We start from the raw sequence: 16,831 nt of genomic DNA, 5'->3' as shown, positions 1-16,831 counted from the left end.
CTAAATCTTAAAGAAGTTTGGATTATTTGGGACTAAATGTCAGTTTACACTTCTTTTGGATAATATAAACAAGAGGCCCATGGGCCACATCGCTCACCTGAGAAGCTTTGACCATTGTGTTCTTTACCAGATTTCCCCCTTGTTATACATAATGCATACCCACCCTACCCCACTGATCATAATTTAGACATTTTGAAATCTACACTACCCCATGATCCTTCCATGGGCACATATGTTTCAGCTTTTTTGGCCCAGTGGTTCCCGAAAGAAGATTTTCAAAGATTTTTCCTATATATTTCTATGTAAAACTTTGATTCCCTATAATGGCCCCGCCCTTCCCCCGGGGGTCATGATTTGAACAATTTAGAATCTACACTACCCCAGAATGCTTCCACATAAGCTTAACTTTTTCTGGCCCAGTGGTTCTTGAGAAGAAGATTTTCAAAGATTTTTCCTATATATTTCTATATAAAACTTTGATTCCCCATTGTGGCCCCGCCCTTAAGTTTCAGCTTTTTTGGCCCAGTGGTTCCCGAGAAGAAGATTTTCAAAGATTTTTCCTATATATTTCTATGTAAAACTTTGATTCCCTATAATGGCCCCGCCCTTCCCCCGGGGGTCATGATTCCTACAATTTAGAATTTACACTACCCCAGAATGCTTCCACATAAGCTTCACTTTTTCTGGCCCAGTGGTTCTTGAGAAGAAGATTTTTCCTATATATTTCTATATAAAACTTTGATTCCCCATTGTGGCCCCGCCCTTCCCCCGGGGGTCATTATTTGAACAATTTAGAATCTACATTATACCAGTATGCTTCCACATAAGTTTCAGCTTTTTTGGCCCAGTGGATCCTGAGAAGAAGATTTTCAAAGATTTTTCCTATATATTTCTATGTAAAACTTTGATACCCCATTGTTGCCCCGCCCTTCCCCCGGGGGTCATGATTTGAACAATTTAGAATCTACACTACACCAGGATGCTTCCACATAAGTTTCAGCTTTTCTGGCCCAGTGGTTCTTGAGAAGAAGATTTTCAAAGATTTTTCCTATATATTTCTATATAAAACTTTGATTCCCCATTGTGGCCCCGCCCTTCCCCCGGGGGTCATTATTTGAACAATTTAGAATCTACATTATATCAGGATGCTTCCACATAAGTTTCAGCTTTTCTGGCCCAGTGGTTCTTGAGAAGAAGATTTTCAAAGATTTTTCCAATATATTTCTATATAAAATTTTGATTCCCCATTGTGGCCCCGCCCTTCCCCCGGGGGTCATTATTTAAACAATTTAGAATATACATTATACCAGGATGCTTCCACATAAGTTTCAGCTTTTCTGGCCCAGTGGTTCTTGAGAAGAAGATTTTCAAAGATTTTTCCAATATATTTCTATATAAAACTTTGATTCCCCATTGTGGCCCCGCCCTTCTCCCGGGGGTCATGATTTGAACAATTTAGAATCTACACTACCCCAGGATGCTTCCACATAAGTTTCAGCTTTACTGGCCCAGTGGTTCTCAGAAGAAGATTTTTTAATGACCCAACCCTATTTTTGTCTTTTCTTAATTATCTCCCCTTGCGAGGGGATATGTCCCTTCATTTTAACAATTTAAATTCCCCTTCACCCAAGGATGCTTTGTACTAAGTTTGGTCAAAATTGGCCCAGTGGTTCTTGAGAAGAAGTCGAAAATGTGAAAAGTTTACAGACAGACAGACGGACAGACAGACGGACGGACAGACAGACGGACAACGGACACAATGTGATCAGAAAAGCTCACTTGAGCCTTCGGCTCAGGTGAGCTAAAAAACTACAACAAAAAATAAACTTGTCTTGATTTAATGGATATATTGCAAACATTTATACATTTATTATATACTTATAGTGAGGGCAGTGAGCATCAATACTGCAATCTCTTAAAGTAATGCCTGCATGGGTGGAGAGATATGTTCTTTGTTAAATTTTGTGTAATGCATATAACATCTGATATCATAGCCTAAATGTTCTAAATGTCTTGTGCAGTTTGAACATGTTGATGTTCTACATCTCTTGTGCAATTTGAACATGTTGAAGAGACAGATCTAGGTTAATAGAAATATACACATCTCCTCTTGTCCTAACAGACACACCGTCAACATTTTTTGTTCAAGTTCATTATTAACAGTGCATGAGAATGACAGTTATCAGTGTCTTCAATTTCTATAGATAGAACGTTCTATCGTTAAAATGATATTGTCATACGGACCCGGTTTAACGATAGAATTCTTTCGTATATTTGTAATGTAGCAAAAGAAACAAGGGCGGTAACTCGTACTCAGTGCATTTACTCAGACAATCTAGAGAGTTCCGAATGTAAACAAGGCAGGTAAATTTGAAGTGAGTTAAAAACGTTGAGAAAATTAATTGGATTTTCGTCTTTAGATGGATTATTTTTTGGGATAAAAGACATAAGCAATCTCCAAAAGGTTTGTTTTGATTAATTTGGTAATTATTTCCAGTGCAAATCCTTTTATATTCTTCAAAATCGTTTCGGAGCGGATCCGCTCCGATTTGCTACATTGCAAGTATATGGGACGTATTCTAACTGTGGTGAGGGCTTGTACTGAGACACAGTTAGATTATTCTAACTACAATTTCTAGTGCATGTATTACAAACAATGTCTTCCCCAACTCAAGTTATTCTCACATTATGTTAAATAATAGCTCTTTAGTAATGTAAAAACATACATTAAATAAATTTAGGCCCTATATAAAAATGTGAATTGTTTAAAAGCAAAAAGAAAAGGATTTCATATAAGGTTTATTTTAAGTCCACAGTCAAAGGAAACAGAACTTACAGTGAAAATAATTTGTATATATTTTCCGTCTAGTCTTTACAATAAATTCTTTTGCTAGCAAAATTTAGATTTAACTACCCGTAACTCAATACTGCATACAATTTCTACTATAACAAGTTCTACAGATGAGATGAGAGGCAAGAAATTATGATATATTACCTCTAGTAAGTAAATCAGGTCTGAATTATCCTTCTCTTGCCATTTTTCAAAGTCTCTATTCAAAAGTTCAATGATTTCAGTATTGGATTCAGCTGTCATATCCATTTTCTTTAATGTTTTTATTCTGCTTACTAAGCTTTGACTCTTTTTTAACAACCGGAAGTTGTAATATTTATTAGTACTTCTTTAACTTCCAAGTATAGAGAGCAATATAAAGGGGAACAACTCCTCTCTCTCTCTCTCTCTCTCTCTGACATGACATTGTGCGTGTTCGGAGGGGGAGGGGGGCTTTAGTGAAACTTAGTGAAAAAAATTAAAGATTGGGCCTTTTTAAAAGTCTCCGTCTCTGAATCGAGGCATAATTTATTTTTATGTGTAACAGTGTTGATGATTACGTAAACATCTTAACAAGATGTGTTTGTGAAACACTGATCAATGCCCCCTTATGACAGCAAATCCTTACAAGCCAGGGGTCCTGAGTCAACATAGCGAAGATAGAACTTTTCTTAAATGCAAATTAAATATGTGGGTATCCAAGGTAGATCTTCTCACAAGATAGTACTGGTTGTGAAGTATGCAAGCCATAGCACCACCAGTTCAAAAGTAATGGCTAAGGATACATTTTTGAAAGGTAGGTCAAAACCCATGGTCAAGGTCAAATTTGTTGGTTTCTAATGAAAGGTCTTGTCACAAGGATTACATAATTATGTGAAATATAAAAGCCCAAGCCCTTTAAAAAGTTATTGCAAAGGTTAAAATTTTTAAAAAGTACGGCAAACTCAAAGGTCAAGATCAAAGCGTCAGAGTTGCCGGTATCCAATGAAAGGTCTTGTCACTGGGTTAAATATTTGAAGTTTGAAAGCCATAGCCTTAATTTTTCAAAAGTTATGGTCAAGGTTTGTTTTTAAGAAGTTGGCCAAGGTCAAAGGGTCAATTTTCTTGAAATCCAATGAAAAGTCTTCTCATAGGAATTACATATTTTAAATATGAAATCCCTAGCCCTTACTGTTCAAAAGTTATGGCCGAGGTTAATTTTTTTTTTTTTTTTTTTTTTTAGGTAAGTAAATCTCCATGTCAAAAGGTCAAAGTTGTTGGTGTCTTGTTACAAAAATACATATGTGAAGTATGATAGTCCTAATATCTACCATTCAAAAGTTATTTGGCCAAAGTAAAAGTTTAGAGTTTTTGTGTAAAAGTGTATCAAACTCCAAGGTCAAGGTTAGAAGGTCAATTTTGGCGGTACCCAAATCGAAGATATATCGTTTAAATTGTCCTATCCGTCCCTCTGTTTGTCTGCAAAAACTTAAATCTTGCACATAACTTTTGATTGGTGGGAGCTACATATGGCTTAAATTCATATTTCACATGTGTATTCCTTGTGACAAGACCTTCCTTTAGGTACCAATAGATTTTACTCCTTGACCTTGGAGTTTGACACAGGTTGGCAAAAGATAATCCAATTTTAACCTTGGCTATAACTTTTGAACAGTTTGGCTATTATTTCATATGTGTATTCATCTTTTCATTGGTGAAAACATTTTTGACCACTTAACCTTGACCTTGGAGTGTGGTCCACTTATTAAAAAAAAATTTACCACAACAGATACTAGTATTTATTCCTTGCGACAAGACCTTCCTTAGTATAGCAACAGGTTTAACCTTGGCCTGGCAGTTTGACCTACTTTCAAAATACTTTTAACCATGGTCATATTTTTAAAACAATCGTAGCCAGGGCTTTTATGTTCCACATCGGTTTAATTTCTTATGACAATGCCTTACTCTAAGTACCATTAATTTTTACTCTTCGGCCTTGACTTTGGAGTTTGTCCTACTTTTAAAAAAATCTAATTATGGCTATAACTTTTGAATTGTTGGTGCTTAGAACCTCATATTTCAAACGTATATTCTTAGAAACAAGTTCTTTTTTCATAGAAAAATTTTGGAGACTAATTTGCATTTGAGAAACTTTAACCTTTGCCATAGACTGCCATACTGGGGCGTTAGTGTTTCACAAACATATCGAGTCTTAATCCTTTTGCATGAAAATTTCTACCCACTGTATATACATGTATAAAATCAATAATGATGAGAAAATTTGATATTAAATCATGTAAAAAAAGTTAGGACATCAGAGCGATTTTGGAGCAATCTGCTGGTTTATTCAACAAATCAAATCTCTCTCTCTCTCTCTAAATTTGCAAATTCTTGTGGTATTTTAATTCAAATATTAAATTAAACCCGAATCTATAAGGACAGGTCTGAATCTGAGTCTGTATATTCTTTTAAATAAAAGTTTCTACACAGTTTGGCTAGTTTTGTATCTATATATATGCATTGCAAAATCTCATGCTTGTCCGTTCTTGAAACATCATTTAAAATTCTTTAATAAGTTTGAAAGCATCATCTAGTCATATTTTTTTACGTAAAAATTATTTTTTTTATCAGATACATAAAGCCTAAGCTTACAATGCACATGGAACTCTGATATTACTGCGGTGTTCGGATTATGATTATGTAAGCTCTTGGCAACCGTATTTTCATATTATTTAAATCGGGTTCGACATTTTGAAATTATAAGCTCCAATGGCTGCAAAGCAAACAGAGTTGACAGACGAAGGGAAAGACGATGGAGATGAGGTAAAATAAGCTTTATTTTTAACAATGTGATGATTTTAAGTTGTTTTTAATGTTTAAATTGTTGTTTTATTAGGTATATATGTATTTTATACCGCGTTTCCATTTTCTTCTTCAAAAACTTGATGAAACATGTTGCACAACATGGCACACAGTGTTCAAGTGTTTGGAAATACTCTTTCCAAATTTTTTATTCACCATCTGTATTTATAGTTTTATTCATTCTAATAGTCTTGAATTCCTGTTTTCTGTATTTTTATGCACCCTATGTGAATTTGGCTAAGCCTAAGGGGAAGTCACAGGTACTTAATAATATGTTGACGGTGCGACCGTTAGAGCGAGCGCAAACTCTTCTGTTGGTTTTGATTTAGATCGGGTTCGTCAAACCGCACGTGACATTTGGTGCGTCTAGACTCTGACGTCATACGACGTCGTATGTAAGTTGCGATATATCGAGAAAAAGCCTGAACAGTGCTGAAAGTTAATGAAGAACGTTTCGTTTTCTATTTATCTTCAAGATATATCCATTAAGTAAAGGCGAGTAAACTTTTTGTTGAACATTTGCCGTCATTCTCGCGAGAACGTAGCTAAAACAAGTGATGCATTGTGGGTCAAATTACGGCATCAAAAAAATCTATCGAATGAATGTGCAGTAGTCCGAATTTTCTCTTCGCACAGGCGTTACTTTAAGAGCTCGCTATGCGAGCGGCGCTTCGCGCCGCCTCTCTGCGCTCGCTATAATATCTTGGTTTATGAATATGTGTAGATATACTCAGTATTTGGTAAGATCCAGAGACCTATAGTAAGGTGTGCAGGCTCAATAGGCCTAATGATGTCTAGTCCACCTGTCTGTATACATATGCTTGCATTTTGAAAACAATTCTGCACCTATCGCATCTCCTGCACTAGACATCTCAGAACATTTCATAGGTTCCATTGTTTATAGTAAAAATCCTGACAGCTTGCATATTATTTGTATTTCATGATTTTAACACCTTTTAAAGTCATGCTTCAACATCCTGAAGAAAGCATAAATTGTAAAACCTTATTTAACTAGTGCCATTTAATGTAATGGCACGGAATATATTTCTAAAAATTGAAACTCAGATATATCATTTACATGCATTTTTTCTGAATCTTGTTAAAAGTTATAAGACAGTACCAGATCACATTTTATTGTGGACAGTACTTTTTAACTTTTTGACTTGGAAAGAATGCATGCTTTTCAGGAGTAATATGTTGATGGTGCAACTAATAGGGCGAGCACATATACTTACTCAGTTTTAATTTAGATTGGGCTCGTCAAACCAGACATTTGGTGTGTCTATAGGTGTAAGTTGCATTACCAAAGGGAAACCTAAAATTTGCCAACTTTAAATGAAGAACATTTTATTTACTATTTATCTGCAATATATCCTTTAAATCAAATCAAGTTTATTTTTTGTTTAATTAACTTTTGTTGTTATTCTTGCAAGAACATAGCTTAAGAAGCAATATGCATTGTGGGTCCAGAAGTAATTGTGGAAAAAAATTGTTTATATCAATGTATGAGTCCAAATCTTCTCTTCACCCAGTAATAATTACTTTTAACAAATTAGATTTTATATCGTTTAAATTCTAGTAGATGTAAGTCTGTCATTGACAAACTTATGTCAATGATGACCATTTCTAATGAAGAATTTTATTCGCTGGAATAAGCTTATGTTAGCTCACTGCAAGCAATTTAACAAAATGAATGCTTAATATCCATGTGATTTTTTCATTTGCTTAGAAAAGAATTTTAAAGATATTATTGCTATACCAAGGATATTCCCTAACACATTTAAATACAGCTTATGAATTGTCTTTGACACATACACACTAGATTACATGAAATTTTATAAAGCAGTGAGCTCCACTTTGCACACTTTGAAGTGGTAGATTAAAAACAGAATAGAGTGGGAGGCTTGGTGATTGCCTAATTCAGTTAAACCAGTGGGTGAAATTTGTGGAAACTTACATTTAATTAAGTGTGGACTGAAATCATCTTATAAGAATAATTTTTGTCAATTCAAATGCATCACTCTTTACATGTGGAAGATCTACTTTCAAATTCATTTACTAAATTGACACTGTGCCAATGAAAATATCGATGAAAAGTAGATTAAATGTGTACACTAAAGAGAACAGGTGTTTTTTAAAAAGTAGGTCATGTTGATAGTCATAACATATCTAGATCACTAGATTGATTAATTATATGTACCTATAGAGTACAACTACGTATTTTGAAACTTTACAATATAAATTGACTCGAATGGCATCTGTAATGTAAAGAAATTGCAGATTTATAAAAAAGATACCCTTACCGAAAATATTGCCTTCCTGCAAATATTTGCTGTAAGTCTGCAGCAAACATTGCTGCAAGCTTGCAGCAGACATTGCTGCAAGCTTGCGGCAATGTAGCCAAAGAAAGCATGACAGTCTATACAAAGCCTTGGTGTTTGCAGCAAGTTAGCGGCAAGTTTGCAGCAAGCTTGCTGCAAACATTTTACCATGCAAATGAGGTTTGCTGCAAGTCTGCAGCAAACATTGGATTTTCCAAATAAGGGAACCTTGCTGCAAGTTTGCGGCAAACATTGCTGCAAGCCTGCCGCAAACATTGCTGCAAGCTTGCGGCAATTGCTGCAAGCCTGCCGCAAACATTGCAGCAAGCTTGCAGCAAACATTGCTGCTAACTTGCAGCAAACAATTTCCTTATGGTTTTGGCACATTCCTTTGTATTCACAGAAAGCCTACCTAAATATGTTAAGTCTAGAGAAAATCCACCACATGTTTCTGAAAAGATGCAGTTTTAAAGTTATGATAGGCCCTTTTACGTTCCTAGACAAAGTTTTCATACCTTTTTAAAATGAAAGTGCATGATAGCTTTTTATATGAACAGAACTTTAAGAACTTTACATATAATTTCTAATGAATATTTTTGTGATTACACATTTACTAATTAATTTTATAACATTTAACTGATTTGGGTCCATTAATACTTTTAAGAAGTATACATATGTGATATCAAAAAGAGGACTGAAATTCATAAGAAACAGATTTAGATTTGACCTAGCATTTACACCAGTTACTCAAACGTGCTTTTAAGAAATATTCTTTCAAATATAAAAATAAATCAAAATCATTTCTTACCAATTAGATATCATTGATAGAATGAACACCTACATCCAGAGTTTGGCACTTTTAATCATTCAAATCGATGCATATTCCTACCAAAATACTGAAACAAGTACAACTTCAATTCCAACATTTCAAAATGGCCAGTTTTGTGTTGACCCAGTACAATCTGCGTTTCATTGGCTGATTTGACTTGTTTACTTTCTTGCGAAAAACATTTGAATTGTGAAAAGTTTGCGAAATTAAATTGGCATGTATGTTTCTTGCAATGTTCCTGCAAACATGTTGGGTTCCTGCGAATTTGCTGCAAGCTTGAGCAATTGCTGCAATGTTTGCCGCAAGATCGCAATCATCTGCGAACAAGAAAATTTTCTTCCTGCGAACAATTTTGTTTGCTGCAAGCTTGCAGCAGACTTGCTGCAGGCCTGCAGCAAACATATCAGTTTGGTAAGGGTATATAAAGACAACGAAGTGTTTAAGGCCTTCTCTTAGACTGTTGATAGATAAATTCAAAGGTTTTGAAATCAAACAATACAATGAATCAGACATTCTTGCAAGTTAATTAAATACTGTAAAATACTGTAAAAACTGAGGGGTCAAATTTTCAAGGATTGAAAAAAAATATTGTTTTGTGAGGATTTGATTTCATTGTTGGAGAAGTGCTGTAGTAATGCATATATGGAATTTTACATTTCAAGGTGGTGATAAATTCATGGGTCTCCCCCATACCTTGAAAATTACCCCCCCCCCCCCCCCCCCAAACACACACACACAAATTAGTGATATCACTGTATACAAATATTTGTCAAGAATAATCAAATTTTATAAATAACAAGTATGATTAATAAATTAATCATTTGGATGCTAGTTCTTTGTCAGTGAGGGGATGGTATTATTATGTACATGTACTTTATGTTAATTGTTTTCAAAAGTTTTCCAGATTTAAAAAAAAAGTCTTTTGAAGTTTTCAATTACTCACAGTACAGAAGAATTAAGGAGCATTGACATTAAACTGTTAAAATAGAAAAAGTCAGGAAATTCTTCACAGCAAGATCCACAATTTGTTTGTGTGTCTGTTTTCAATTTGATGACAGTATAGCCACAAGTTAACTACAAGTAGACTAATTTATTATATTCTTTATAGAAAATGAAAATAAAAATTATGATCACCTGAATAGATGTATTTAAATTTTAAAAGCTTCCAAGTGTAAGGAGTTTCCAAGATTTGAATTCTTTAAGTCTAAAAACCTAAAATCTTGCAAGTCCAATTGCATCTTCTCTTTTACATTACAATAAGCTCACACCAGTGGAGCTACAGTCTCAGCAGAGACTTTTGGTGAGTGCATCATAATGTGAATTAATATATTTTCATTTTTAGACAGAAACTTTTTTTAAGTAGTGCATCAAAGTAGCATAATTTTATTTTGTATATAGCTAGTTAGTATTCACTTGTGTGTCGTCATGTTCTGCCAGTAGTATATCGACACAGCTCTGCATTGTCATACTGACACAAAAATCAAAACAATTGTCAATTATATTGAAATTTTCAAATGTCAGATCTAGCATCATGACAGCCACTTAGATAATGCCTTCCTGAAAATTCAAAAATAGGTCAACTTCGTGATGTGTTTTATAAATGTATCATTTGTTTCTATTTATAGGAATTTGAAGATGCAACGGAAACAATACCATTGTAGGTTGATTTTTTTTAAGGGATCTGATAATAGTTTAATCACATAATGTTTGAGTTACAATTACTAGATACTTGTACAAAGTAAATAATCATTATTTAAGTGGTGATTTTATTAGATGCTATATCTATCTCATTCTATTGCCTTATTTCTTAGGCCTGATGATTGGACGCTATCCACCATGATTGACCAGACAAGAATGGCCTTACATCTGTTCCTCAACAACAGATTCTCTGAGGCCAAAAACCGAATGGAACCATTGTGAGAATGTTTGTCATAAAAGAGAAATAAAAGCTGAATCAATTTTTATTATGAAATTAAAGTTTTGTGTCAAAAAGACAGTTGTTAGGTAAATTCTCTTCATAAATTCTTCCAAGCAAATATTTTCTACTGTATTTGTTAACCTGAAATGTGCCTTTATTTCTACTCTTTGTGTTAACAGTGCTGACAGAAGTATGTACCATGCCCTAGGTTACAGTACCATTCTGTATATACAGGCTGTTATGACATTTGATATGGTGAGTGTGATCATAGCAATACCAGTATAGTTCATTGACAAATGTTTACCATTTTATATCAACAAATTATACATTATTGGTTTGTTTTTACTTTGGCAAAGATAAAACATTATGTTCATTTTTAAAAATTTTCAGCAAGATATAGATCAAGCTATTCAAGCTTTAAAGAAAGCCATAGCTGTGTGTGATCGATATAGACACAAGTTCTCCATGCTGGAAAGTCTGTCCAAATCCAGATCTAGGGCTATTTATAATGATCTCACTGAAGGTAATACACTATACATGTATTTGTATAGCTATACTAACCATGTATAAAAAGTACAGTGCAAAGAGTTAACTACTGAATTACTTTGAAATACATGTAGTAAAGTTATGAGGATTTAAGATTTTTAAGTTTGAGAATTTTATTGCAATGTAAGGATCTTGTAATTTTTGTTTTAAATCATTTAATAAATTTTTTACATCAATAAAGCAATATTTTTTTTTCTCAGTTGATGAAATTATTATTACGTCATTCCAAGTATAGTAACTCCAAAAATTTCTTTTCTCAGAGGAAATCCATGCTGAGCTGTGTTATGCAGAATGTCTACTCCTTCGAGCTTTGCTGTCATTTGTTCAAGATGAAAATTTATTGAGCTTTGTCAAAGGAGGACTAAAAATAAGAGAATGCTATAAAATTTATAAGTAAGTTAAGCAAAAGTTACAGGTTAAACAACAGATATAATCTGTGTAAGTACATGTATAGTAAACAAAAGTTATAAGTTAAACAAAAGTTATACAATTTATAAGAACATGTACATGTAAGTATAAGTATAACCAAAAGTATAACAATAGATATGACATTTATATGTAAATTAAACGAAATTTAGGACTTTATTTCAGCAAAGTTGGCAAGTTGCACAGTAATACAATTTCCTGGCAATTTAAATATTGTTTTTGTACATCGTATAATGCTTTTAATCACCTTTTTAGAGAATGTAATAAAATGATGGAAAGGCCGAAATTCACAGAGGAGAGACAAAAGGCACATTTTGCAACAGGTGTTAAAATGGGTGTTGGAACTTTTAATCTTGTGAGTGTATACATGTATATGTGCATTGACAAACTGTGTCAGTGCATGGGACAACTTCTAAATGTGGTAAAAGTACCATTAGATTTTTATGACGAATATTACAGTATACATGTATATTTTAAAATACAATAGGACTATTCTATAATATTGATATCAAAAACTTACTATTTATAGATTATAATTATACAAACAATCGAATCATTGCATTGTAAAAACTTTGACAAAAAGGCTCTTTTTATGTTCATATATTTCACTGACTTCTATTTCCAGATGATCTCACTGTTACCTAGTAAAATTCTCAAGCTGCTTGAATTTGTTGGTTTCTCTGGAAACAAGGTAGGTACAAAGTTGATATGGTAAATGAAGGCCACAATTAGACACTTGAAAATTAGAGATTTTTATGAATAAACTTTTAGCAAAACTAAAGCATTTGCAACTCCCCTTAGTGAACATAATATGTAAATTCATCATGTTCTTTTACAGATGTATGGGTTGAAATGTTTATCTGAAGGCAGCTATGATCTTGCTAGTCTACGAGGCCCACTGTGTTCTATAATAATGATGGCATACCACACTGTTGTCTGTTATATCTTAGGTCAGTGGCTCCAAGTTAAATATGCTGATCTTTTAATATTTGTCAAATCACCTGATGTTTCTCATGGTTTTACATTACTTATCTGCTGAGGTTATGTTTTTGACATAAACATTTGAATTTACTAAAGATTATAACAACTGTAAGTCCATGAACAGACATATTCTTTTTCATCTGTTGCAACAGACAAAATGTGAATTGTGTTACACCTTTGAAAAATATGAGACTGTGATAATTAATTTTAAGAAAGACAGATCAATTGTAATACATATATAGATTTGGAGATTGTACATGTATATTTTGAAATCTTGCCTATTCTGATGAAAACTTGAAGTCACTTTCAGTTCTTTTGTTTTACATGTAAATGTTTCATAATCTGGCAAATTTCTATGGAACTACTGGTGTTAGAATTAGACTATTTTGAATGTATCATATTGCTGAAATAAAACATTAAAATTCTTCATTTGCAGGACTTGCAGATGGTGACATCAATTATGCAGCAGAATTGTTAAAACCTTGTCTGGAACAGTACCCCAAGGTATTACATACATGTACATGTATAGAGACATTTAAATCAAATTAGAAAACTTGATTTGCATCAATTTAGTTTTGATTGAATTAACAGATACAAATTTGATTTGATAATTACTTAGAGAGTGGAATTTTAGTAATTTATACCCAAACTTGACCCAGGCCTGGGGGCCATAAAACTTAGATGAGCTCACTTTTGATCTCAAAGGAATAGTGGAAAAGTGAGACAGATCAGGTGTAAGTTTTTTGTTCCCCAGACCTGGTCCCAGGATCATGAAACATCTTAAGTTTTTTTTGTTCCCCAGGCCTGGTCCCAGGATCATGAAACATCTTAAGTTTTTTTTGTTCCCCAGGCCTGGTCCCAGGATCATGAAACATCTTAAGTTTTTTTTGTTCCCCAGGCCTGGTCCCAGGATCATGAAACATCTTAAGCTTTAGTCAAAATCTTTGTATTATAATTAGATATTGTGGAGGTCAAGCAGATCAAAATAAAAATATGTTTCAATAATGATTCACCAAAGTGTTGATATTTGCAAATTTTGAGATTAATTAAATAGTTAATAAACATTTATCAGGCGATTGAAAATATGACTTAGGTCTAAGTCTGTTTCATGATCCTGGGGCCTTGTCTCTGACAAGGTGAAGGCATTATCAAACATCAAAGAAAAAAGCACAGAAAATACAGGTTGCATCAAGTTAGTTTATGATTTTTGTTGTTAACAGGGTGCACTGTTCCTGTTTTTTGCTGGAAGGATTGAGGAAGTGAGAGGGAACATTGATCAGGTGAGTGGGATACATATTTTGAAGCAATGTTCAGATGCCAAGTTTTGTTCAAGTACCTACAGAGCATTAAACCTCAAATCATGGCAAAAAAGCAATAGAAAAATAATCAAACAATTACATGTATGGTATGTAAGAATATGCACTATTGTGTTATTTCATTTTGCTTTTTTTCTGGAATTAAAGATACATATGTTTACTTGTAGGCCATTGTAAAATTTGAGGAATCCATAGAATGCCAGCAGGAATGGAGACAGTTCCATCATTTAGGTTACTGGGAACTCATGTGGTGTCACTGGTGTGTAAAAATTAATAACCAAAAAAAACCTCTTTGATATTTGATAAGCAAAAAAAAAAAAAGCTAATAGGAAATATAAAAAAATTATCATGTGATTTTATTTATACAACAGCTTCAAAGGAGACTGGTTGATGGCGATGAAATATGCAGAAAAGTTGTGTAAGGAGAGTCGTTGGAGTAAGGCGACATATACGTACCAGAAGGCGTCATTTCTCCAGATGTGTGATGACCAGACAGAGGAAACAAAGGAGCACATACAATTACTGTTCAAGTAAATACATGTATCCTGTTAGAGTAGTTTTGTTCTTGGGTCCATTTGTACTGGACATGACAAGACATGATTTGCTCTAAGACCTGCATTTATTTGAATGGATGGAATAGCATAGAGATCTTAAATCATCTGTTGTATTTTAAGTCTTGATAAACTGGATTGTTTTTTTTCTTTCTAGAAATGTTCCAAGATTAAAGCAGAGAATTGCTGGGAAATCTATACCAATAGAGAAATTTTCAGTACACAAAGTCAAAAGAATCCTTGAACACAAAGTTGACATTGTTTTGCCAGCATTGGTAAGAACTGTCAAGGCAATCATTTTAGTAAAATTACCTAACTTAGTCTGTTGTTCATTGAAATCTCACTGTCAGTGTAATGGTCTTGTTAACATTTTAGGAACTGGTTTATGTGTGGAATGGCTTCAGTATCTTAGGGAAAAAAGAAGAATTGGTAGATCCTGTATTGACTATTGTAGAGCGTACAATAAATGACATCCTGAAGGGCTCTGGTAAGTTTGGTCATATTTATATTAATCAGTAATATGGTTGTTTGCCCAACTTGTTACAAAAGGGATAGCTTTGGAGGTCGCTATGTTTACTGTTACATATGATAAAGAAAAATACATAAACATATGGTAGTTGGATTGAATTATTAAGTCAATGCATCAAAATGTAGGTGCTCTGTATAGCCATCATCTGTCCTCCTGTCCATTGGAGGATAATTAGAGGAGTCTTAACATATGAATTATATATGACAACAGATTTATGATTTCCTTTTAATCCCAACAGAAACAGATCCATTTTATCATGACAACTATTCCTTGGTCATTCTTCTGAAGGGAGCATGTTTGAAATGTAAGGGTCAATACCTACAGGCAGAACAGTGCTTCAAAGAAGTCCTGCAAAGGTAAGAAGCTTTATAACAACAAATTAGAAAACAAAACAGGATTTATTATCAGACATATTATATAGATATGGAAAATGAAAATTGTTTGCAAATGTTTCTGTATTATTGTAAGGACATGACATAGGGCTCACCATTATTTGTATATGGACTGTACCATATGCCTTTAGTTATCTCTAAGTTAATCTTCATCATTCTTCACCACTTAATTTCTTTTGGTTTCACATTGCAGGGAAAAACTGATCAAACATGACACCTACCTGGTACCCTACACTACAGTAGAACTGGCTCTGCTGAACCTGAAACTGGGTGACAAGGCACAGGCTCTGCAGTACCTAGATCAGGCAAAGTAAGATGCACTCTTTCATTCTTTTTTGCTCTTTGAACATACATAGTAGTAAATAACTATGATCCAATAGGAAAAAACTGTAGAACTTCAGTATCTCAAACTCTAATATCTCGAATACTATGGATATATCCATGTGAACTGGTAGTCCATCTGCTTATTCCTTAAGTTTTTAGCATTTTAGCAATTTTAGATACAAAGGTTTGACTGTATATTGTAATGAATTCAGAAGTCTTTAGTATGTTATGGATATTTTTATAAAGTTAACTAATACATGCATTTCAATTTTTTCTAGGAAAAATTACAAAGGCTATTTGTTAGAGTCCAGACTACACTTTAGAATCCATGCTGTCAGGCTTCAGCTGAATGGTTCCAATAATGGCAGTGTGCCAGTAGAAAATGACCTGGACTCCGATCTAGTTCTAAATGAAGAATCAAATACCACTGATGTACCAAACGACGAGGACGCTCCTTCAGTGTCCACAAAGCTATAACAGGGATAGCTGACAGTTAGATAGTATATATTGTTTGACTAGTCTTCGCTGGACCAGTGACAGTTCAGATTACTCATCTTTTAGTGTTCACTGAATTCGTCATAATAAGAGTCTTGTGTATTTTAAATTTTAAAACCATTCCCAAAGTAACTCTAAAATTAGAAACTGTGATATCTTTGTCCTTTGAGACACATTCCACTGTGATCTCCATGTTTTTGACAATGTGTTAAAGTAGAAATGAGGTGTTTTTTTATCAACTATAACCTTCGCCATAACTTTTGAACCATGAAAGATAGAGACTTCATATTTAGTATGCATACTCCACCAATGAAGTTCTTTCAAATGACACCAAAGTCAATGACCTTGTGACCTTGAATGTGACCTATTTGCTAAAAATAGCTTTTTCAAATTTTCGCCATAACTTTTGAACCATGAGAGATGGAGACTTTATATTTGATATGCATACTCCACGAATGACACTCTTTCAAATGACACCAAGGTCAATGACCTTGTGTCCTTGACTGTGACCTTTATTTAGATTGAAAACTTT

At 33.8% G+C, this 16,831-nt stretch overlaps 2 protein-coding genes across 2 annotated transcripts in view; one reads left to right on the top strand and one right to left on the bottom strand.

Moving 5' to 3' along the window:
- LOC134251344 (uncharacterized) overlaps positions 1-3,164 on the bottom strand; it is a 41,876-nt gene extending 38,712 nt beyond the window's left edge. Inside the window, exon 1 of the mRNA XM_062733735.1 lies at positions 2,996-3,164. Within this exon, the coding sequence (XP_062589719.1) occupies positions 2,996-3,100 (105 nt within the window). The 5' untranslated portion in view covers positions 3,101-3,164. The remainder of the gene's footprint in view (positions 1-2,995) is intronic.
- A 2,401-nt stretch (positions 3,165-5,565) lies between these two features.
- On the top strand, positions 5,566-16,533 carry LOC134251337 (tetratricopeptide repeat protein 39B-like). Its single transcript, XM_062733730.1, has 18 exons — positions 5,566-5,632; positions 10,447-10,478; positions 10,633-10,737; positions 10,919-10,994; positions 11,130-11,262; positions 11,546-11,678; positions 11,967-12,066; positions 12,337-12,402; positions 12,550-12,661; positions 13,129-13,196; positions 13,913-13,972; positions 14,176-14,267; positions 14,380-14,538; positions 14,717-14,834; positions 14,935-15,046; positions 15,327-15,444; positions 15,674-15,790; positions 16,083-16,533. The coding sequence occupies exons 1-18, from the start codon at positions 5,579-5,581 to the stop codon at positions 16,279-16,281; spliced, it is 1,854 nt and encodes a 617-aa protein (XP_062589714.1). The 5' UTR covers positions 5,566-5,578; the 3' UTR covers positions 16,282-16,533.
- The last annotated feature ends 298 nt before the right edge of the window (positions 16,534-16,831 follow it).

The sequence above is a fragment of the Saccostrea cucullata genome, unplaced genomic scaffold (genome assembly GCF_032062105.1).
Source record: "Saccostrea cucullata isolate Sc308-1 unplaced genomic scaffold, CSIRO_AGI_Scuc_v1 ctg197, whole genome shotgun sequence".
NCBI classification, from domain to species: domain Eukaryota; kingdom Metazoa; phylum Mollusca; class Bivalvia; order Ostreida; family Ostreidae; genus Saccostrea; species Saccostrea cuccullata.
Note: the sequence above shows the minus strand (reverse complement) of the source record. Positions and strands in the feature narration are given on the sequence as shown.

Coding starts and splice junctions, on each gene's coding strand:
- LOC134251337 (XM_062733730.1), top strand. CDS start 5,579: ATGGCTGCAAAGCAAACAGAGTTGACAGACGAAGGGAAAGACGATGGA. Junction 12,662..13,128: donor TGTTGTCTGTTATATCTTAG/GTCAGTGGCTCC, acceptor CTTCATTTGCAG/GACTTGCAGATGGTGACATC. Junction 14,539..14,716: donor CACATACAATTACTGTTCAA/GTAAATACATGT, acceptor TTTTCTTTCTAG/AAATGTTCCAAGATTAAAGC.